The 24,329-nt window shown below is 27.0% G+C and overlaps 1 protein-coding gene across 1 annotated transcript; it reads left to right on the forward strand.

Moving 5' to 3' along the window:
- Positions 1-7,607: 7,607 nt before the first annotated feature.
- LOC142317571 (uncharacterized) lies at positions 7,608-22,948 on the forward strand. The gene is made up of 6 exons (XM_075354129.1): positions 7,608-7,618; positions 13,050-13,174; positions 13,897-15,823; positions 15,911-17,243; positions 20,647-20,883; positions 22,772-22,948. Exons 1-6 carry the CDS (start codon positions 7,608-7,610, stop codon positions 22,946-22,948), a joined length of 3,810 nt encoding a protein of 1,269 aa, XP_075210244.1.
- The last annotated feature ends 1,381 nt before the right edge of the window (positions 22,949-24,329 follow it).

Genomic DNA, 24,329 nt, shown 5'->3' on the forward strand with positions numbered 1-24,329 from the left:
CCATTTCATTCAATCTTCTCCAAACCTATTCAAATTTTAACAAAACTAAACGTTTTTTAAAATAAAATCTTTTAAAAATAACGTAACCAACCCCATAATTAATAAAAAAATAATATTCAATTCTTTAAATTTCTAGTTTTGAGTTTCAAATCTTAAACTATTCTCGACTTGACCATAAGTCTCCTGCCTCAACCACAGTAACTGAAGTACAATCCATAACCCTTAAGTTTAGAAAGCAGATACGTAGGACTAATTTACCCCAGGGCTTGTTGAAGTCCAAGTAAATGTTATTATGCTACCATTTAATGTTGACGAAATGCATGTAGTCCGTATATGATCGAAGTCCCTCCATCAGCGGTCATCTTTGATGATAGCCTCACTTCATTTTTATCTAAAGCGTTTGGTTATTAATATAAGTTCTAAGCCATTATTTACGTAAATGTATTCTATTTATTGCACTCTTCTTATTAATGAATCTATTTGTGCGTTAATTTATTTGTTGAGATTGTTTACTGTAATTTTAACTTGTTACAGGTTAAGACTTATATCATATTGCTGTTATTGTAATTAATGATGTCTTATTGTTTTATTTTTTCCTTTTAAATTATGACTATTCTGTAAATTATATTTAATACCTTGATATAGATATATAAAGCCAATAATAAACAAAATGCAATGATTGTACGCGAGGAATAATCACCTGTGTATAGATTCATCAACCGGAAACTGATACGAAGAAATTTTTTCGTTGTAAAATTTCATGCGACAATAAGAAAATAAATCCATTTGACATAAACAAGGATTTTTTTCAACTAAATTATTTATTTTAACACTTTTCTTTTTAAATAAAATGTTATACACGTTTAAACAATTTTGTTAAATTTTATATTCCTTTCATTGTAATATAAAAACGTGATTTTCAAAATCATTTTTTTAAAAATGTAATCTTTTAAGATTGGTAATACTAACTCCGTAATCATATGTAAGGATAACCGACTTGAATTACGAAGTAGATATTCCAGAACATTTATTTAAAGACATTTTATAAAGATTTAAAAAAGATATATTTTTTATCGGTGGAAAAAGTGCTTTATTTTCTTAGCTTGGAAATGTAAACACGTTACTGACATTACCTTTATACTTCAGCCGGATTCTACAACATATATTCTTTGTTAATATTTTTCGGAAGGTATTGGAATGTATGAAATTATAATTTATTTAAATAGCATTTTCATAGAAATGAAGTGAGACGCCATTTTTTTTCAATGATGACTTTTAAACTATCGATTTAAGATAAAGTGATATTACAGTTGTAATTTAAAATACTGACTGTTATATTATCTTTTTAAAATTTTAAATAATTGTGTCTAGAATTTATTTTAGTGGATAACAATTCGAAATAATTTTGTGATGAGATATTTATTAAACGGAAAAGAAATGATGCAAACACTGTACTGAATTATAATTTAATTAATATTATATTTTTAATATCAAAATAAAACGATCTTTACCGTTTGCCGCTCGGTAAATTAACAGGTAAGAATTAATTTATTAAAATACTGATCTTAGAAAAATTTATTTTAAATCGACGAGATAGATTTTTACGGAAAACAAAGAAAAAAGTAAACAAAAAATTTTTCTGTGAATGTTTTTTTCGGATTAACCGATACTCGCACTGCACTGACATAAAACAAACTGTGTTTATTGTATTAATTCAGTTTTTAATTTGTTTCATTTAGCATATGTGTAACTTATCTGAAAAAAAAATTTATTTTGATAATTGTTATTTTTTCTACCTTGTAACATTTTTTCGCCAAACTATTACTCTTTCAGAAATTTATTTCTAGAAACTACTTCTCTTGTTTGTAGAAACTATACATTTCCGTCTCATACACGAAAATAAAATACAAAGTTGAAGAAATTTCGACCCTCTTTTTCAAGCTTTTATCTGTTTCACATTTTTTTTCATCTAAGCTTTTTCCCTTTAACCTATTTTTTTAAATATTATTAATAACTGCTTAATGACATTTTTGTATAATAGAGATGCTTATGAAAAATTTTTATCGACAAATGTTTTTAAGTAAATAATTATTTTCCTTTTAGGAGCAGGCTAATTATTAAGATTTTTATGGCATATCTATAATTATTAATACAAATTTATCCAAAAAAACTTCTTTGAATAAGAAATAACATAGTTTATTTAATCTCTGAAATTTTCTAAATGTTTTTAATCTATACATATTAAACGTAACTTTGATCTTAAATCTGTAAATTTTAATAAATTCTTATTTGGCCTACTAAATTTTATTATGTTATACGTTTTATTATGTTATGTTATACGTAGGCTGACACGTTCAAATAAATATTGTGAAAACATTTTCGAAGTAAAAACAATAATTACAGTCGTGAATAATATAGTTGATTTCACTCATCAAAGAAAAAGTGCTTGGTAAAATTAATATTTCAATAATGTTTTTACATATTTATGGAAAACAATTATTTAAAATTAACAGTAAAATATATTGTAACTTCAATTTGTAAAGCAAAAACTGCGATAACTAATAACTGTCTACGGACAATTTTAGAAATACGGTTAACAAAGTATATTTACAACTGGATAAGAATATGCAGTGACTATTACGAGAATATAAAACAGGATTTTGAAAATTATTATTCCCAAACGTAATCTAATAATATTTTTAACAGATTTCAAAAAAAAAAAAAAGATTCCAATTCCCCCCGAATGTAATTCCTATATATGTTTTCAGGCCTTACTCCTCATATTTCTTATATTACGATCTGAATATGTGATTTTTTTTATTTATTATAAAGGCACTTCTCTGGTTTTCCCATTGAAAGTTTTTTCCAAGTAACTTAAATAAAAGATTTTAAAATATTACTTTATCCAGCCAGAGGATCTGAGAATTTTTTCGTTTCATTGCTTACTATTACAATATTATCGATTAAATAATAAGTAGCGTAAAGTAATCTCTTCATGTTGTTTCAGGGCATTCCTTTTCTTAACTTTATCAACTCAGATTTCTAGTAGCCGTTAAATTTCTTGCAAACTGTGTTTTTATTCTAGCTGCTTTTTTTTGTTCATTAAATCGTACAGTTACAGTTTTAAATTGGCAATTAAAATGTTTAATTTAGAAATAGAAATATTTTCTAAAATTAATAAAATTATTTTTTTAAGTTAAATAAAAAGAAAAATAATTCCTTTTCAATTGTTCTTTACATTTTTCAATAATTTATAAAATTTCTGAGGTCTGAGCTAAATTAAGGATTAGAATGCTATTGGCTTGAACAAAAACATAAACGTAATAAATTTTAATTAATTTTTGAGAAACTTGTGCATAAAAACGTTTAATCTTTTTCCAAGTGAGATACCATTTATTTAATTTCTTTTTTGCTTAGATTACAGATCTGTAAATGCAATTTAAAAATTAAGGGAAAATATAGTTCAAATCTGTCAAATTTGTAATTTTACATTGCCAAATTTTACATGGCAGTGATTTTCTGATTTTTGTTTGCCGAGAAAAGTTTTGCAAACGTCTTTAAATGAAGCCCAAGCTACATTTTCTACATTATTTAACATGAGTTAAATATAAATACATCATCTTTGACCAACTCTCTTATTTGAGGACCAACAAATATTTCTTCTTTAATTTTTCCTTCACTTAAATTCGGAAATTTGTGCCTGACGTAGAAAAATCCGGAACTGTCGTTCTTCATTGCTTTTACAAAATTTTTCATTAATTCTAGCTTGATATGGAGAGAGGGTAAAAATATTATTTGGATTCTACAAAGAGCTCATGAATAACATTTATCCCAATTTCGAGCTATCTCGTTTCTTCCACTCTTTGGTAACATGTTTACCCCTAGCTCGGCTGTCCCATTCGCAAAGAAAATACATGGTGGTTTTACTATAGCCAAACTGCAAGCCTAACAAAATAGCAATACTTTCAAATCCCAATTTATGTTCTATCTATGTTTTTTATAATTAATTTTTTCAAGAACGTCTTTCATCACATCGTATGTCTCTCAAATTATTTCCATAAGCATTTGGTATTTGTTACCGCTGTGTATTAGAACCACTTGTAAACTATACTTGGACGAATCTATGAAAAAAACCCCAGTCCTCAGGTTTATGAAGTTGTCGTTAGTTCAAAATAAGCAAATCAATATTAGTGCAATAAACCAAATTATTGTCATCAATAAAATATTGAGAAAGTATTATTTTGAAGTAAATTCCAACTTTGCACTTTTGATCCTAACACTTAAGCTTAATTTTTTTGATAAATTTAAATCCCTAACCAAATCATTTAATTCACCTTGTGATATAAGATGTGGCTTATTGGAAGATAATTCAAAATCAAAATCGTTGTTGTCTTCTTCAGTACCGCGTGATTCTTCATCGCTGCTTTCGAAACATACATTCAAGGTGGCTCAGAACTGGCATAATTTCACTGTGAGTTACAGGCCTGATATTTTACAGTATGTTACGAGTTTTTAGAAATTCCAGACACACCTGTTAGACAAAAGTAACAATCGGTTACATGATCCTTTGGTTCACGCTAAACCATAGGTACATCAAATGGCATAGCCTTCCGTGTATGTTTCAACCACTTTCTTAAATATACAGAACAATTAGCGCATACTATTTGAGGAGCCCACCTGTTAACCTGATCACCAATTTTACACTGAAAATACAAATGATATGCATTTTAATGTTTTTTTCTATTTGATTTTGCGCTAAACTCACCACATACATAACAAAAGGCATCCATATCAGTTATACAATTTCGAGGCATTATGACACTTCACTGTTAACAAACTTAAGACAGCAATAAGACTGTACAAAATTAATTCATTCCTAAATCCAGTGCTTAATACAAACAACACAGCTATGTTTTCAGCTACATGTTTTGACCTGCACAGACATGATTAATCTTGTCCATGAAGGTTCACTCTTAAGTATTAGACATGATGTCATAATATGTGACAATGATATGATTTAATTCTTCATCTAGTATTCTTTATTTACAGCTTACAAATTATGTTAACAATTTTAAACAAAAAATGAGCTAACAATAACAAAATACAATAAAGGAGCGTAAAATGCTAACTATACGTTGAAAAATGAAAAAAATCCTGTAATTAAAATTTAATTTTTTTCAGAAATGGTGTGTAGAAACATTCTCAGTGCCTATTCGTTTTCAGTATCACAAAAACAGATTAAAATCATGTATCGCATATTAGGAAACAAAAATTATGTTTATCAGTGTGACAGGAAAAAAATGTAATAGCATTTTAGAATTTTTATTTTTTTAATGTTTTTAATCCCTTTCTTAAATTTTGGTTCATGAAACAGAGTATATATTTTATTTCTTTAAGGTTCATGCTAACCACCTACATTTCTTGAAATAATTTTTATCCTGTCCAGTCCTATGTAATGGACGTCTTTGCTGGTGGCAGTCTGAGTTGGACTTGTCAGTAATTTAGTTGTTTTTAAGCTAACTTTACGCTTTAGATTTGATAATAGTTATTTGTTCGTTTAACAAGTAGTATAGTATTTAATAAGTATTTATAATCCTCACTGTCGCCATAAATGTTACTTCCCCAGTATCTACTGGTAACAAAAACAATCCATTTTCAGATTTTAAGCAATTTTTTTGTAAACTTTATTAAATTTCTTTTTTAATTTGACTTTTCCATTTAACTAAATAAACTGATTTTTTTCTTTGTAAGTTGTTGAATATTCTTTTTAATTTGGCAGTTTTAAAGATATCAAATTTAAAAAAAGATTTCTTTTTAGTAAGTATTTTTTTCAGTGGAATTTATTTTATTTATATAAGTTTTAGATAATTTACAATATTTCAACATAGGCCTTTATGAAAAAATCCTTAAAATTTTCAAATAACTTTGTTTCAGGTATAGTTTTCAATAACTTTGTATCATAATCACCTTAGTAAAACTGGCAATGATAAATTTAATAAATATTTTTACTTTAATGATTTTAGCCAATTGTTTAAGACCGTTTACTTAACAATATTTTCTATAATACTTTGGTTATATAATTTGAAATCACTCATCAACAAAAAGAAAATTGATACATGCATTTTAAACACATTCAATAAAATTAAGCTTAAATATTGTCCTTTAAAAAAACAAATTTAAATAACTAAACACTTTTCATTTAATTTTTACTATAGAGCTTGCAGTAAATTGACAGAAAAATTAGAATTAAGCTTATTTAGTTTGATAATACATTTATCTTTATTACCAATACATTTTATTTTCAATTGTTATAAAGAGATTAGACAACTGAAGATTAGTACTAGTAAGCAAAAGTTTTAAAATTAAGTAGTTACAATCCCACTCAGCAGCGTAACCATTCTACCTTCATTATTCATGTAAATGAATTCGTAAAACATTAATAATATGTAGATCATTATATTAATAATTGTGGTTTGAGTAGTAATCACATTAATTTTAAATGAATAATTTTTAATCGATCCATTTTTTTTATATTCTTTCTTTGCCAAAATTCTTTTTAAGTTATTTTCCGATTGCTTCTTTAATCCGTACTTGGTTTTATAGTAAATATTACTGTTTTAGATGAGTTTTCCGATAAATTTTTGTATTTAAAATAACATATTTTGCTTAAATGGATTTTAGTTTGCACATTATAAGTGTAATCTTATAATTAAAAATACGCTAAATAAAAAATGCCTAGCTTTCGTTTTTTTAAACGAATAATTATTGCAGTTGTGTAAACGATATAAAAAATCTACAAAGTTAGTTTTTACCATAAACCGTAAAGGAACCCAATAATTCGTAAAGAACTTCGTTGAACATGAGACTCCTGGAGAATTAATGTTTTTATTCTACCCTGACTACTTTTTTAACAATCTAATGACGCAAGTCATTTAATTAAATCTCCCATGATTATATCACTACGATATCATAATCAAGACCGCTGTTATTATCATAAGATTAATATTATTATTAATTCAGAAACTTTTTAGAAAAAAGAAGTCTTTCTGCTAATCAACCAAAAGTATTTAGACTTACATATTCCGTTATGCTTCTACGAGCCACATAATTTTATGGATGTTTGTTGACTTTCCGTAGGGAAGCAAAAACCCTTTGCTTTTAATAGTTAAAAATTTTTTTCTAAAGACGTTTTAAATGTCGCTAAGTGGCTTATTTTATATCTAGAGGAATGGAACCTACGTATCATAAAATTGAAGCAGTCGAATACATCTTCGTTATTTAGTAATTTACTAAATAACTCCAGTAGTAATTTACTAACTCCACTTCCGAGTAAATATTATTTGATCTCCTGAGGGATTACAGTTAGAATAGATACTCGCTATCTGGAAAGGAGTCTTGAATTACTCGATCTTTTTCAGCGAAATTTATTTGATTTGTCCTTCAGCCAAAATCATCTGGGTTTTGGTTGAATCTTTATTAAGAACATGGAAAATTTAACAGGCCTATATCCTTTGTATTTGTATAATTTTGGTGGCAGCGACTCCTGTCTAAAAACCGAATTGGAATTCTTTTCTCTGTTTTTTAAATGAAAAGCAAAAAATGCCAACATGGAACAGAGGTACTTGTCGGATAAAACCGACTTCCAGATCCTTGCTAATGCCACACAATGAAGTCGGTTCCATGATAATTGCAAGTATTTAAATGGCGCGGGCGCGCGCACACTCAATTATACAAATTAATTCCTCAAATAAACAATTGATAACAATTTTCCCGTAGAAAGGTGAATGAATACTCTACCTTGTTTTACATACGATATATTTCTCAACTAAAATTTCTAAATATTTCTTTCATTCATAAGAAATCTAGCCATACCAACTGCAACAACGTACTACTGTTTTGCAGACGTATACATACTTAATAAAACTTATTTTTTTTAAATTAAATTTTCATCACTGTCGTTCGTATAAATGATGCTATAAAATAATAGACAATTTTAAAATCTTTCTTAGTGAATTTTAAAGCACCTTCAGCAATGAAGTGTAATATCTGTCATAAGAAATCATATGGTCTTGTCTTTATAAATTTTTAGTTTTATTAGTTTACCAGAGGATTGATGAAATAATTGTACATGAAAATAAAGTGATTTAATATAAAATATAATGGTGAATAAATAACATATTTAAGTAAATAATGTGTATATTAAATATTTTTAATACACTAGTAACACGGAAACAAAATATGAAGAATAACATATGATTTATTCTATTAAACTCTCATATGTTTAATATTAGATCAAATGTGTGATGACATGATATAAATGTTTGCAATTTTCCACTTACAAACTAAATCTTATTAAGTAAACACGGATCTCAGCTGTTGTAATAAGTTTAGTATTTGAGACGATTTAATGGAAGGATAATAACCAAAAATAATTTTTATAAACCTAGTAAGTGTTCTTAGATCAATTAAGAATTGTTTACTGAAAATGTAAAATCTATTTTATACATGTTTTTATTGATTTTATAGAAGCGATCCAATTTAATGAAGAATAAACAAAATTTTAGCAGCCATCAATCATGCATAGGTATTGTAATTTATATTTATATTTATCGTGTATTAAAAAAATGTCATCATTTTGAATTCCATGATGTACATGAAATACTTTCATGATACACTTTTATTTTATCACTTAATATAACCAAATAGATATTTTATTGAATAATTAAATAATGTGGTAGTTAATATTAGGCTAGCTATAGCCAACATGTAATAGACAGTTGTATTTATTACTTGATTTTAATAAAAACTGCATTGTTGAAAAACAAAAATTAATTCTACTATACGTTTTCCACAGATTGTTTACATCGAAAATGTTTGTATTACATAGTTATGGTCATTGAGACTACTCATATTTTTATCTATATTTAATAAACGTACTTATAAGCAAATAAACGTATAAAACGTATTTAATAAACATATAGGAATGTTCATTCAGTGTCAATAATCTTTCTTCTGTATTATACAGAAAATTTATTTTAATCTTTATTTGTAATTTTCTGTCTTGAATTTTATTGTACTTAAAAAAATTGTACTTAAAAGAATTATAAAAATCAATGAAGAATTAGATTACAATTTAAATTAATTTTTATTTACACATTTTTCCTGTATTCTCATAACCTTACGTTTCTGTATAAAAAAAATGTCCAGCTTTATTATCGCCCAATAACCATAATTAACGCAAACATCGAAGCTTATACAATGTTTAAATACGAATTTTGAATGAATTTAGTTAAAAATATTAAATGATTTTTTTTCATTTTTTTATACTAGTTTTTTACCTTTAATATTTTTAGTCTTTTACCACAATCTTTTAGATCACAAGTTATTACTGTGAAAACACCCGATGACTTTTACCCAAAATCTTTCTTCATTTAATTTGAATTAAATATAATTAATAATTCTTAATAAAAATTAGTTTTAAATTCAAGTGAATTATGAATTGCTCACCAATTTGTTAGTGATATATTGAATAATAAAACAGTAGCGTTATAATCATTACTTTTCATATTTGTTTATTAATTCTTTAAACTCTTTGAATAATCAGTAAAATCCAAACTAGGTAGTTTGATTTCAATTAACCACACATCTCAGGAATGGTCGAACTGAGGCTGTAAAAAACTACATTTACTCTCACTGTAATTTCCGGAGGCTAAACAGGAAAAAGAAATAAAGATTACCATACAAAAATGTATTTTGTATTAAAGAATGTAATAAAATTGTGGCTGGAAGAGACATTATCAAAGATCCGGATTGTATGGTGACTCCTTAAGTAAACTAACCATCAGTGTGTTAATGCTCTTTAAATACACACATATAAAATTTTCAAGCTTGTTTTAGAAAGTTATATGAAGCTGCTTTAAAATTCTTTGTTGCAGCTACTACACTTATGTAGCCTCAAATCAACAAAATATTTTTTATAAATAACCACCAGTAACATATTGTTTGTTTACATTAGAATTCAGCTTACAGTAAAAGAACTATATATTCCAACCTGTTGCCTAGAATTTTCACTCATCAATTCAGGGAGGTAAGTAGCTGATATTCCTCAGGGAGGTTAATAACCTGATATGTTTTTAAAGTAAAAAACACAACTTACACTACATGTATAACCACACTCCACTTGCATTCTAAAATTTTTTCAATATAAACTGAAATGTTGATAAAAAGAATTTACAATTTGTGATGCATATAAAAGCTGTACTTGAATTATGTAAACTTTAACAAAAGCTTATTCAAGTATACCATAAACATTAAGACCCTCTACCATTCTCCTCACATCCATTAACTTTTTGGGATAAAATTTTCAATAACTTCTAAAATGTTATTAATAACATTTATTAATAGCTTGCTTCACAAGCTTGATCTGAAAAAAATATGTTGAGTAACTAATTAATTGTGACCCCAGTCTGTTAGAAGTTATAATAATAATTTGTAAATCTTAATTTTAATCTAATTCATATACCAATAACTGCCTCAATTGTGAAATGATTTAAAGTTGGAACTGTAAGTGATCATCCACTTCTGATTAATCAACAATGGTGGACCATTGCCAAATTACAAATTTGACCAAAAAGTTTTCACTATCCATTAAAATCTAACTTTTAGTGAAACCTTCAGTGAATATTATTTTTGTGCATTATTATTTTGCTATTTTTTCCTATCTTTTCCTCTTTCCACACTTACTTTCATTTAAAAATTAAAATCTAATAATAATGCAACTGTTTTAAGACTGCCTTTATAATTAATTTTTTTAATATTTTATTGGGTTGATATTTTATTACATTAAAATAAATTTACTGAGGTCAGGACTGTACTGTGAATGAATAACCTTAGTAGTGTTATTCTTCTGTTCATCTAACAACATTTTTGGCATTCACCTGGTACATAATTTTCTGTAACTCAGCAGTTCTATTGACATTTTGTATATCATTGAAACATTTTTTTAAATCATAGGGAAATGTTAGGCGATTCATTTGATAGTTGTGAAACTGAAAGCCAAATCATTTGTAATCACAGATGGGCAAGATGTACTTGGAGAACACTCAATATGCATTATAGAAACAAACAACACAATTTTCAAACTTAACCTTTAGAAATTTTTATAGACCAAATGATATTTGTAAAGGTTAAGTTTGAAAATTGTGTTGTTTGTTTCTATAATGCATATTGAGTGTTCTCCAAGTACATCTCGCCCATCTGCAGCAGCAGATGATTTGTTTCTCACAGTTAAGAAACGAATTGTTGCTCTTACCTCACACTTCGACTATATATTTTAGCTGTAATTTCAATGAAATCATGTATGTTAACTTATGTGAATATGATTTGGACTATTATTACAAACAATGTATGCTCACATAATAAGTATTCTATGCAAGTACTACTTGCTTCCAAAGTGTAAATCAATAGTCAAGTGGAAATCCTTGCTTAAAAAACATTCAACGTTTTTTTTAATTAATGTTATTACTTGTCAGTTACAGTATTTCAGAACTTTGGTCAGCTAAAGTTTAGTCTTTTTTTATTTGAAAAAAATCATCTCGTTAGCTGGTTTCTGGTTCAATTTCCAACAAGTCTGGAATTTTTTCATCTATTTTCATCTACCTCCTCCTCCTCATTGAAATACATGGCTAAGGTTGTAATACTTAAAAAAAGAAGGAAAATTTTGAGCTATAAGAAAGATTTCAATATGAAATATTCACCTAAGGGTTAAAGGGTATAAATATTGGATAACATTCAATATCTGGGTAGCATGTTCCTGACACAAGAAAAATTCATGTTAATCTCATTTTTCAATGCTCTGAAATTTTGAAATTTTATCCATGTTAATCTAATAATGTCTTGAAAAATATTAGTTGGAAACTGTTTTATGAAGTTAAAACAATAAAATTTCTAAGTTTTGCCAGCAAGTATACCAAAAATTTATTAAAATGTTAGTTTTTTTTTTTAAGAATATATTTTTAAATGTACAGTGTAATCATAACAAGCTAATTTACTACAGCTAAATTCTAATATTTTAATAAGATGAAATATTAAAAAAGTTAAATGTGGGGTAAAATTACTTGAAAATGGCAAGGATAATTAAATACTTATTCATGTACCCCTTATCAAAATGAAATATAGCAATGTGTTCTAAACAATATGGTAAAAAATTTACCAAAGTCAAAGATTGCAACATGTCCATGGCATGTTGTCATGTCAAAAATGGTCTTAAATTTTTCAGTAGTACAGCCTTCAAAATTAGCCAGAAACATTTACAAAAAAGTTTAAATTTTATTTTTTTTTAATGAAAAAGCTAATTTATTATTGGCATTACTAATAATTGCTAAAAATTAGGAAACCCTACAGATATTTGAGAAACTGTAACATAATTTTTAAAGTAACAGGCAAACTGTAATAAGTAATGAGAAGAAACATAGAGAATTTCTGAAATGTAATATTATCAAATAGCAACAGTTAAATTTAAAAACCTGTCATATAATAGTTAAAATATAGTAGCAGCTAAGATTTTTATATGTTAAAAACAACTAATCTGACAAGTTACAATAATTATTTTTTATCTCCAGTAATGAATAGTTTTGAGCCATATTCAAAGCAAGTTATTTAACATTGATTAAATAACTTGCTTATTTAATCAATGCTCCATTAACCAAAAAGTACAAAGAATTTGGTTTATTTTACAGCTTCTTTTAATGTATTACTAAACTATCTAGATATCCCTTAAGAATTTCTTTTAGTTCAATTTTTCTCTTGAACTTTGTTTCGTCTCAAAAAAAACTATGATGGTTATATAATATATATAGAAGCCTAAAAATATTAAATATTAAAACAGTAACATGCAGTAGTACTATAAAGTATTTTTATAGATTTTTATTTTAATTGCTTCACTGTGTTCTTGAAGGCAACTAAACATTTACATACACCTTGTTTTGCACAAGAAAAATATACGTGTAATTATTTGCTAATGTTAATCTGAAATGTGTAAATAATTGTAGTCATACAACCAATGCCAGAAAAATTACTGTTGTATCTACAGCATTTAAGAAGTATCTTTACAACCAAGTACAGAATAATCTGTCTGCATCACCAACTTCTGTTGATGAACAGATTAACCATGATAGTACAAAAAAGTACTTAATAAGGGGAAGTCTATCAGGAATCTTGTTCTAAATGGTGGAGACTAAAAATACTGAGTAAGTCTCCAATCAAATTAAAAGATGATACAATTTAAATAGTTTGATTTAGTAGATAAGATAAAATATTAAAACTTCAATTAAAAATATATTTATTTCAGATGAACATCTAATCATGAACCAAACACACAACAAAGACCAATCATGCATCAAGGCATTAATAATATAAAAAGCAAATATGAAATTTGTTATTAAGACATTAGCTGTATTTTAAAACGGTACAGTTTAAAAAGGTCTACCAATGATAACAATTCACAGAATATACTACACAAATGTAAAGACCAAACTTCCATTTATACAGACATTCCTTCAATTGATCAGGACTCTTTGTGCCATCTACTGCAAACAAAGTAAAGACTGAACAAGAATACAAAAAATATAATAATGTTAATTTAAAAAAAAAATATCTCTTTAATATGTCAGCAACAATTATTTCTAAACTGTAAATCTGCACTTCCAAAACTTCTTTTTAATTGTGAAAGTATGTCATTTAACATTAACAAAGTATCTCCTGATGATAAAAGAGATGACACAGATAATCCTAATTTTATTTTATCATTTATTGAACCTACTTTGAGCGGTGCAAATGATGACGACGACGACGATGATGATGATGATGATGATGATGATGATGATGATGATGATAAAGTATCAAAAAACAAGTTGTCAAATAATGCTGCATTTGAGTTTGATGGAGATTATTCAAAAGATTTAGACTCATCTGGCTTGTTTGAATTTTCTCTAGAGGGTGAAAAACTTGTATCATCTCTATGTGGTCCACAAAGTAAAGGTGTAGATAAAGAAGATGTGATTGAAAGTAATAAATTAGTCTATCAGAAAACAAACCAAGAGTTAAATTATATTGAAACTTTTAAAGGAAACACTCCAACTTACAAAACCAGTAACAATTTTCTTTCAAAACATTTTGATGCTGGAATGAGTTTTAGTAATGCAATTACCTCTACCCCAAAAAAAGATAATTCAAAATACAGTCATGAACAGGATTTATGTAATGATATGAATTCTTCAAACAAAATTTCTGATCAAGTATATGGAGTTAAACTGGATAAAAGTAAATCTGAAACTGATAACTCAAGCAGACATTCAGGAAGCGATAAAGAAAGTTTAGAGAGTAGTTCAAGTGAAATGAAAAATATAATTATACAACAATCAAACACTAACAGTTTAGAATCAAAATCTATGACATCAATTGGTTCTTGGATATTTGGGCAACTTAGATCAATAGACATGAAAGAATGCAATGGTAATAAAATGGATTCATATAACTTAATTCAGCAAAATAATGGAGGTGAAAATATGGGGAATAATGTTATAAAATCATTGCATCATAAATCAAAGACTGAAGAAAAAAATATAACAAATAAATCTGCATCTGTACCTAATATATTTTCCATGATGAATAAATTTAGTCAAGGAGATAATTTTTTTATTACTTCAAATAATGAAAACAAAATTCCAAATTCAGAGGGTAAAAATGAAATCCTTTCAGATAACTGTGATGATGAAATTTCATTTAGAAAATCTGCAATTACAGGTTGTTTAGTATTTGAACGTATTATTAAAGATTTAAACATTGTTACCCATGATCATGATTTGGAAAACTACTGCAAAACTGTAAAACGTTGTGTTTCTGTTGCCAGTACAATAGAATGCCGTGAACTTACTGTTCTAATATCAGAACTAATATTTAGTTTCTTGAAATTAGCAGATTCTTGGGGGATTTTAAATTCATATTTTGGAGAATCTGGAAATGCTGAATACAAACCAAAAAATTTAGATGATATAAATTTATACCAAAGTTTTCAAGATTGGCAAATAAAATCAAGATCATTACTTGACCATTTAATAGTTGTTATACAGAATTTGAAAGAATCTGTACCAAAAGGAGAAGAAAAAGAAAATAAACTTTTAAAAGAATCCCAAACGCCCAAATTTTCACAAATCAATCCACTTCTTAATCAAGCCCAATCAAAATGTAAAGAAGTTTCATCAGTGACTAAGACTGGAAATACCAGTTATACTATTAATCAGCCTCTGCAAAAAGATACCATAAATTTTCAGCCATCTCCATTTCATATGCAGGAAATTCAATTTCCTAAAAATATAGCAAATATATTTACAGCTCACAATCAAAACAATAACTGGAAGCAAAATGTTCCAGAGATAGGCCAAAAAAAACCCTCTGATGTTTATTGGGAACTATCACAAAATAATCAGCAAAATTCATTTAATCTGCAAACAGCAAATGAAAGAAAGCAACGTAAACGATGGACCACAGTAACCACACCAGACTTTCAGACCGAAACACCATGTACAGTGATGCCAGGACAAGGTATAACAATGCAACAGACTCAGCCAACTGGGCAAATTCCAGCAGTTAATTTTCAGTATGTAGCTCAAAGTAAGGGTCCTGTTGAGAATATGATTGTAAAACCATTCAATTTTTTTGGAAACCAGTATAGTGCTCTTCCACACAACATACAAAATGTAAGAGAAAATACATCATCATCATATTGTTATAACCGACAACCAGCTTACTACCAAAATCTGAAACAGTCACCAAAACGAAAAAATAATATCAATTTTAAATCAGAAGAACATTTTCATAAAGAAATAATGTCTAATAATAACATGTATAACAGAGTAAATTTATGTAATCCTCAAATGAATATTCCTTTATTACAAAATAATATCCCTCAAAATCCTTTCAACATGATGGATGAAACAAAAAGTAACATAATCTATCAGAATTTTTGTATTGGAGATAGTAAATCAATGGCTACAAATACAAACTATGGAACACCTTTTTTTCACAATGAAATGTACCACTCTAATTCAGTCACAAATCAAAATATGTTTGGTCATAAAAACTGCGAACAGAAAACAATGATTCCTGTTCCAGTAAATAATGCTGATGGAGATGATAGCTCAGAAGAATATTATCCAATTAAATCTTACATGAAACCAGGCAGTTACAGAGTTCCAAATAAATCAAAATCACTTGTGTTACAATCAACAAACAATTTAAATTACATATTTGATGATGTCCTAGTAACTGGAATTACGGTACCTTTTACTAAAAGTAATATTTTTTCTCAATCAAAAAAAAACATTTCAAAACCAGCAAACACTAATGAAAAAAGTATCCAAACAAGTAGAACAGATGACATAAAAAGTACAGATTTAGTCTGGAAAGCAGCTCTAGCATCTGCTGAAGTATTAGGTAAATCACTTATGTGTAAACAAGATAAAAAGAATCAATCAGATAAGAATAATATGAGCAGTCAAGAGAAAAGTACTACAAAAACAAAAGAACCAGTTCTAGAAGAATCAAATACAGTTTCTGAAACTAATCAAACTACTGAATCCTGCAAAAATAACATTTGTAATGACTGTGTTTGTAATAAAAATAAAGAAGAAAATAGATCAATTGACTCAGAAGTAACAAAGTCTACAATCAAAACAGATGATTGGTTAATTCAGTCTTTCAGCAAACTTGAAGGCCAATCAGATTTAAAAGAGGCTCAGGCATATGAGACTGAAAGATCCAATGACATAAGTAATAATGTAACTGATTTAAAATCTAACTCTTTAAATACAAAAAACATGGATAGTGATGACTCAGATAACACGGCAAATGATAATGATTCTGAAGATCATTTAACTAAAGAGAGAGGAATAAATCAGAAAAGAGACAAAAATACAAAACAAAAAGTATCATCCAATATTAGATCGGTTTCAATTCTTCAGAAACCAAGGGAGTATTGCCAGTCCAGAAATAAACCATGGGATAAACCCCGGGATTTTTCATTTCAAATACCTTCTTACAAAGGAGATTCACGAAATATTCATAAAAACCCTGCTAACTGGGTGAAGTACAACAGAAAATGCATTAACAGGCAGACATTGTTCAGACTACAGGAAATTCTTAACAGTTTATCAAAAATGGAAACAAGTAACTTAGAAATGCAAAAGGTAAATCATAATATAATCTAATAAAAATAATAATAATAATCTAATATAAAAAATAATAATAATTAATATAAAAAAATTAGTTTTCAACCCTGTTCTCTTTTCAATAAAGGTTGATAATGATTTTCAACATTGATAAATAGCTTTTTAATTAATTTATAGATCTCTTTATTACTGTAATTATTTGATTCATGGTTGCAAGATCTACCTTGAATATAATTAACTTGGAGAATTCAATTTCCTTATATTCTTGAAATCATGTTTCTATTATCCTACAGTTCCTTTTTTTAATCTTTGTAGAGTATGTATTTAGGTATTATATACTTATCATGAATCAAGATTAATGAATTTGAAAGTAAATTTATTTATAAATGAATTTAACCAGGAATGTTTACAAATATATTCTACAACCACAAATAATATTAAGAAGTATTTTATTAATGCACTTGTAAAATAAAGAAAATAACAGAAAACATGATCCCCATGATTCCTTTTTTTCATAAAATTATATGAAGTATGTCTGGTCAACTTAACACAAAGCATAACATAACATAACATATGTAACATAACACAAAGCAATGTAACAAAAAGAGCTTGAAATGCAAACATTATTAAATAGAAAAAGTATCACAGTAATTGTATAAGCTGAAGTATTATTAAATTAGTAAAATTTAGGTTCAAAAAGAGAACATTTTTGTCTAATAAAAACAAAATCTTATAGCACGCTAATTTAAATTATCCTGCTGTTTGGTCAGACAATTATATTTTCTGGCAAATTTATTTCTGGGTCCGTAATTGTACAATTTCCTTTTGTTAAAAAAAATATATTTATTTTGGTGGGCATTCAAAACACAAAAATACTGTCCACCAAAAATACTCACCCATTTGTTAAGCTAGAAACAAGAGTTTGTCCTTTACAATAGCAGCATGTCTAATGTAAATACATCAGATCAATACTGACAACTAGGCTGACTTATCTTTGCATTTAACATACTAATGCACTTTACTAAAAGATAGTGGGCCTGTATCAGTATTGGTTAACATGATTCACAAAACTCAACTTTGAAATATCCTCATTAAGTTCTTGGGGCTAAATTAACTATGAAGGATTATTTTATTTTCCAGGATTCATCACAATGACTTTCATTTGCTACTTCTTATGCTGCTATTTAAATTGGAAAGTTGGGAATTTTCAATAAATGACTGCAAACAATTTACTGTTTGTGAATTTAGGGCTAGTTAACAATTTAGGGCAATTTAGCACTTTCTTATTGTTCTTCACATGATGTATTCAAAATAAGTAAGAAACATACCATTGAACAACTTTCTAGCTTTGATTCAACCAAACTGAATACTTATCAAACTATATTCTTTATTAAAACCATTAATACAGTTTTTTTTTTCTAAAATAACAAAAAATAATTCTGACAATCAAAATTTCATTCATCCTGAACATAAATTCTGGCATTTAAAATGCTGATCCTAAAAATCTAGAGTTTCTCCATATTAAATTTTTTTTTTTCAAAACAAGAGATGCGCATATTAACAGGGATATTCATTATAACAAATAGGAAAATGAGTAATTGTCCAAGGAAAAACCATCGTATGAGGAGAACCTGTCTCTAAGAATTGACGAATATTGATTTAATATTGAAATGCTCAATATTAACCATAAAACTGTTTTCCTTAGTCTTTTCTTTAATTATGACCAAGTTTATGTTGTCTCCTACACCAGAGATATTACCTGTACCCACTACTATCTACATCTTAAATACAGGTAAAATTTTACTTTTACTATCATACACAGTACAGTTGGATGGCTTCAATGAATTACAGAAAACACAAGTGCTCCCCAAAACCCAAGCAATCCAGCATAACATTTATCAGGCTTACCACATCAGATTCTACTCTGACTTTTCCTGAAACCATTCACCATTAAAAGATTTCTTCCAAATAAAAACACTGCTTAAAAACGTCAAGAGGTAGTAGATTCATGACCCAGCAATCAGCTTTATTTTCTTTAGTGAAATTAACACTTCTTACATTTTCAAAAGAAAAACTTTTCAGTTAGTTTTCTGATTTATTGGCCTTTTGTTATAATTTTAAGTTGTAATTACTTTTAGTTTAAATATTCATTAAAAATCATTTAAAACATAAACTGTAATTTGATGTGATGCTTTGTGAGATCTGGGGATCTGTCATCTTAGAGTGGGTTGATGCATCCTCCAAGAGTGTTAGAATAACACTCTTAGAGGATGACAAAAGCAAGGCTTAAGATAACAGAATGGATTGATGAGAGTAATCTATTATGAGCTGCACAACATAATCTCTATGTATTAGTGTGGAAGTTGGCATTCAATGGGAAATAATTAAAGTTAGGGAAATGCACTACAGTGCATTGATACAGTCATTTTTAATACTTTTCATTTTGAAAATATAAACATATATCTTTGTTAATTTAAATTATAAACTATCAGTTTTTTTTTTTTCAGGAATCTGTTACCAAAAATGAAAATGTTAACAAAATAATAAATATTAATGCTATCAATTTTAAATTAAAAGGTCATATATATGAAAATACTGATCATATTTTGGCAGATATTAGACAGATGTTTATTAACAGTAAAGAAGTGAACAAGGTTAGACATTTATTCTTTTACTTCATTAAATTAATAAAACATTATTTTATCAGATTAATATTTCCTTATGTAAATTCAAGATAAATAGTTTTAGGTAATTATTTAAGTAGTTGGATATTGTTTTTACTAATTTCTATAATATTCATTCCAATCAATTTATATGTACTCCATTAAATTTTAATTAATTCTATTAAATACTTTTTAAAACTGTGTGTAAATTTGATAAAAAGTTACGTATATAAGTAGTTCTATTTTCAAATTCAGTTGTTCATCTATGTTGTTTCTATATTTTTTGTAATTAACATACTATTAATATAATTACAAGTTGTATTCATTACCATAAAAATAGTTGTATGTTTAGTGCCTAGTGATGTCACAGTTAGATATTAGTTTACATTGAACAGTTGCTTTTGTTCAAAAACAATGCTTTTCTTTCATTTTTCCTTTCGTTGTTCCCCTATATACTAGGTAGCTCAGATACTTGTCCAACACAGATTGTGTTCAAAACAATATTTTAGCTGGCAAAACTTTCTTCCTTGGTCCATTTGCAGTGTTTGATTTCACTCAAAATGTTTGAAATTAAGTTCAGATGAGGATGAGATTTAAACTGTGAATATTTATAAACGTGATGACTAGCTTTGTAAGAGACTTACAAACTGTCTATCTAAAACTAAAAAATCTATCTATCCATATGGCTGAAGATGATTATTTCTCTTATGCCTGGCCTTTCAACACCATCAAAAATTTATATTTATATTTTATTATAGAGTATTATTTCTGGTATTCAGAGTTCTGTGGTTAACTCTTCAATAATTGTTCTCCCATCTATTGCTGTCGCTCTTCCTAATTCTACTTCTTCTGCTGACCCTCCTAAATCTAGTGGGGCATCATGTTCAACAAATCTACTGAGCAAGAAATCTGGAACATCTCAACTTGACTTGTCTCTCATTTTGGCAGTTTTGCAGTTGACTTTGCAAGATATTATTCATAAATTGAACAAAACTGTACATAATTAACCCTTCAGTCTGAACAATTCCATATTAAAACATTGCAATTTAAAAATTGTTTGAACTATTTTCTCTTCAAGAAGAGAATGCTAAACTAAAGAGTTTGTGTTACTAGAGTTTAGTAGCTTTAATTCTGAACTAAATAAAGTAAATTTACTAAAAGATAAAATTTCATCTTTTTGTTCTTAAATCCCTGAGCTCATGAGTTTGTTACTGAAGTTGTTGCGTATATGGATTAATCCTTTGCAGTTTCAGTTGCAGCTTCTAATGTTCCATGCTGAATGCACTGTCTTGAGTTTAGAATTAAAAGAGTAGAAATTAGAATAGAATTTGTGTAAGATTGCTAATCAATATTACTGAGTAGGTACTTATATGGAACTGGAAAAATGTATTCATTTTTTATTGGGCTCTTTCCCAAAAATTTACTTAAGATGCTGAATAAATAGAAAAAAAATTGTTTATTAAATAAAGATTTACTTTTCCAAACTGTTACCACCCTCATTCAAGTACTTACCATATTGTAAATAAATATTTGTAGTCCCATGTATTCGCTAATTGGTATTTTCATTTTTTGTAATTTTTAAATTGATTGGTTTCATTGAAAAGAGATTGAATTCTTTATCAGGAAAAAGTCTAGGCTTCAGATGAGATTATTTCACTTTCCTAGTTGCACTGTTCAGGTAAACTTTATGAATCTGTACAGTGTGAGGCCCAGCATTATCATGTTCAGGGATGGGCATACATATATGTTTGTATCTTTCCAAACTTCTGGTGCCAGTTGCTCATGGCAATGTCATTCATCATAATCATAAACATTAATAGTGAATAGGATCTCAACACGTTCGGGTATTTCCACTTATAACTAATCATGCCACGCAATTGAGCTGATTGCAGGACTGAGAATGACTGGTTTAAGTTTCATTAATTGCTACATGAATTAGAATTGACAGAACATATAGTTGGACAAGCTGTTAGAAATCAAAATGAAATTGACTTATATTATAACACATACCAATAATTTATGCTAAAAATGATGTTTTAAACATAGGAACCCAATAACAAGATGCTACTCACAACCTTGACTGTTCTTAGCTGGTTATCACCTTTTTAAAATATATACTATTAATAGATTTAGATATAAATTCAGTAGAATTCAGTAAAATAGAATAAATACATTCTTGTTATACATGAAATGTGAAAGAAAAAAGAAACAGAGAAAGAGGTAAAAGAATGGATTGATTAATACATCAGCGTACTTGTAATTAAAGTAGCAAAAACGTTATGCTCTTAATGCTTCTAGATGGCTATCAAAGGATGGTAGAAAATCTGATTGAGAAAAATGTCATATAATGATTTCTTGGATCAGAAATTTTCACCAGCTTAAGGAAACTGCATTATACCTTTGACATTTCAGTTATTAAACTTTTCATCTTTAGTTGTTTGAAAACTAATTTCTAGTTACAACAAAAAAGAATAAAATTTGAAAAAATCAAATTTTTTTACAATGTACAGTTTTTACAGGAAATTTTAAATAAAATGAACAAATAGTTGACTAAGTTCAACTTTTGTTTAAACAGCAGTAGACAACATCAGTTAGTTAAAAACTAACAATTTCCAGTTAGTTAAAACATCAGTAGAAAAGTCTTTTAAAATATGGAGAATTTAATTTGTCGGAAATAGGCAGTCAATTTTTTTCTCTTGACAAAGCATAAATGTAACTCATAGTAAAAGCTTGGTGAGGAAAAACAGAGAAGGGAAATATCATTGTACTGTTAAACATTTCTGCTTTATTAACATAAAAAATTTTTAGAGATTACATTATTTTACAATGTTTCAAAATTATTTTTTTAAATTATTAAAATAATTCAACTTTTATTGATTTTAGGAGTACAGCAACATTATTGAGTTAACAAATAAACTAGAAATCTTTTTTGATGAATTAGTAGAGAAGCATTTTGGACAGCAAGAATTATCTGACTCTAGAGAACCTTCAAATCAAAATGGGTCACCACTAGCAATAAAAAATCGGAGAACTCAAAAAGTTCAACGCAAGTTAAATTAGTACTGAGACTAAAAGATGGAATTTGTTGCATTTTATCAGTAAAATATTGCAACTGTAACAGTCCATTACACTGTACCTTATAGATAACAGATATTCCATATGTATGTTTTTCTTAATTATTTCAATGTATTATTTTTACTTTATAGTTTCTGGAACTATTGCATTTGTAGAATTGATTTATATTTCTTCATTTAATAGTTTTTTCTTTATAGCAATGTTTTATGTTTATTTACAACCAGTATAACTTTTTCATTATGTATGTGAACTTTCTTGTTGGATAATTTAAAAGATTTTTTATAGGTATGTTTTATGTTAATCCATATATATGACTTGTGTATATGTAAACATATACACACAATTGTATATAGTAGCAATCTTATTTAGGTAATTTATTAAAATGTTAGTGTTTTCTGATATACATTTATAAATATATATATATTTTTCTTTTTTTACATAAGGTTATCTAAGTTACATGTTGACTTAAATTGTTTATTTATGATACAAATATACCTATAGAAGTGAAATTTAAGCAATTTACTATTTTATATAAAACAAACAGTGAATTTCTTCATTAAATTAATCAAATATTTTTGCAACCTGCATATTTATGATTTATTTTAATTTTTATAAACCAAGTGATGCATGTATGCAGGAAAAAATAAATTCAGTTAATTTTATCACAAATTAAACCAGTAAATAAAAAGTTCTAACTTTTTAACTAAAATACTTTTATTCAGATTATTAGTAGTTCAATTAATTATTCCTCTAGAATAAAAATGTCAGGAAACTAAACATTAAATTTCAATCTTAATAAAATATTAAAAATGTTGTAAGAATTAATTTTAATGTAAATATAACACACTTAAAACTTTAATATATAAAAAAAAAAAAAAAAAAAAAAAAAAAAAAAAATTAATAAAGGTACTGTCTTAGGTTAAAAAACTCTGCTTAGTCAACAACAAAAAAACTGTCAAAAATATAGTAATTATGGGTATTAAATATTATGTATTTAAAATTTTTTCCCCTTCAAATCGTATGAATGTAACAAATGTGTAAAGATTTAATAAAAACATAACTAAAATTAATTAATACAGAAGAACCACTGTTTGTTTTAGTTTACTAGATATAATTTTTCAGAACTGAAGCTAAAAGTAAAAAAAAAAAATGAGTATTTTTAACCACTATGTAATTACGTTATTTTTATATTTATTCATTAGTTTAGTATAACATTTTTTAATAATTTTTATATTATGTATATAAAAGTGTTTGTTTTTAAAATAGGATAAATAATGTATTGAATAAACATGCATAATAATGTAATACCATGAAACCCCCATAGCTGGATCATAAGCAGTTAGAATAAATTATTAGCTAACCTGGT

The sequence above is a fragment of the Lycorma delicatula genome, chromosome 1 (assembly GCF_047948215.1).
Source record: "Lycorma delicatula isolate Av1 chromosome 1, ASM4794821v1, whole genome shotgun sequence".
In the NCBI taxonomy this organism is placed as follows: Eukaryota; Metazoa; Arthropoda; class Insecta; order Hemiptera; family Fulgoridae; genus Lycorma; species Lycorma delicatula.

Coding starts and splice junctions, on each gene's coding strand:
- LOC142317571 (XM_075354129.1), top strand. Junction 13,175..13,896: donor TGAACAGATTAACCATGATA/GTACAAAAAAGT, acceptor ATGATGATAAAG/TATCAAAAAACAAGTTGTCA. Junction 17,244..20,646: donor GTAACTTAGAAATGCAAAAG/GTAAATCATAAT, acceptor ATTTTATTATAG/AGTATTATTTCTGGTATTCA.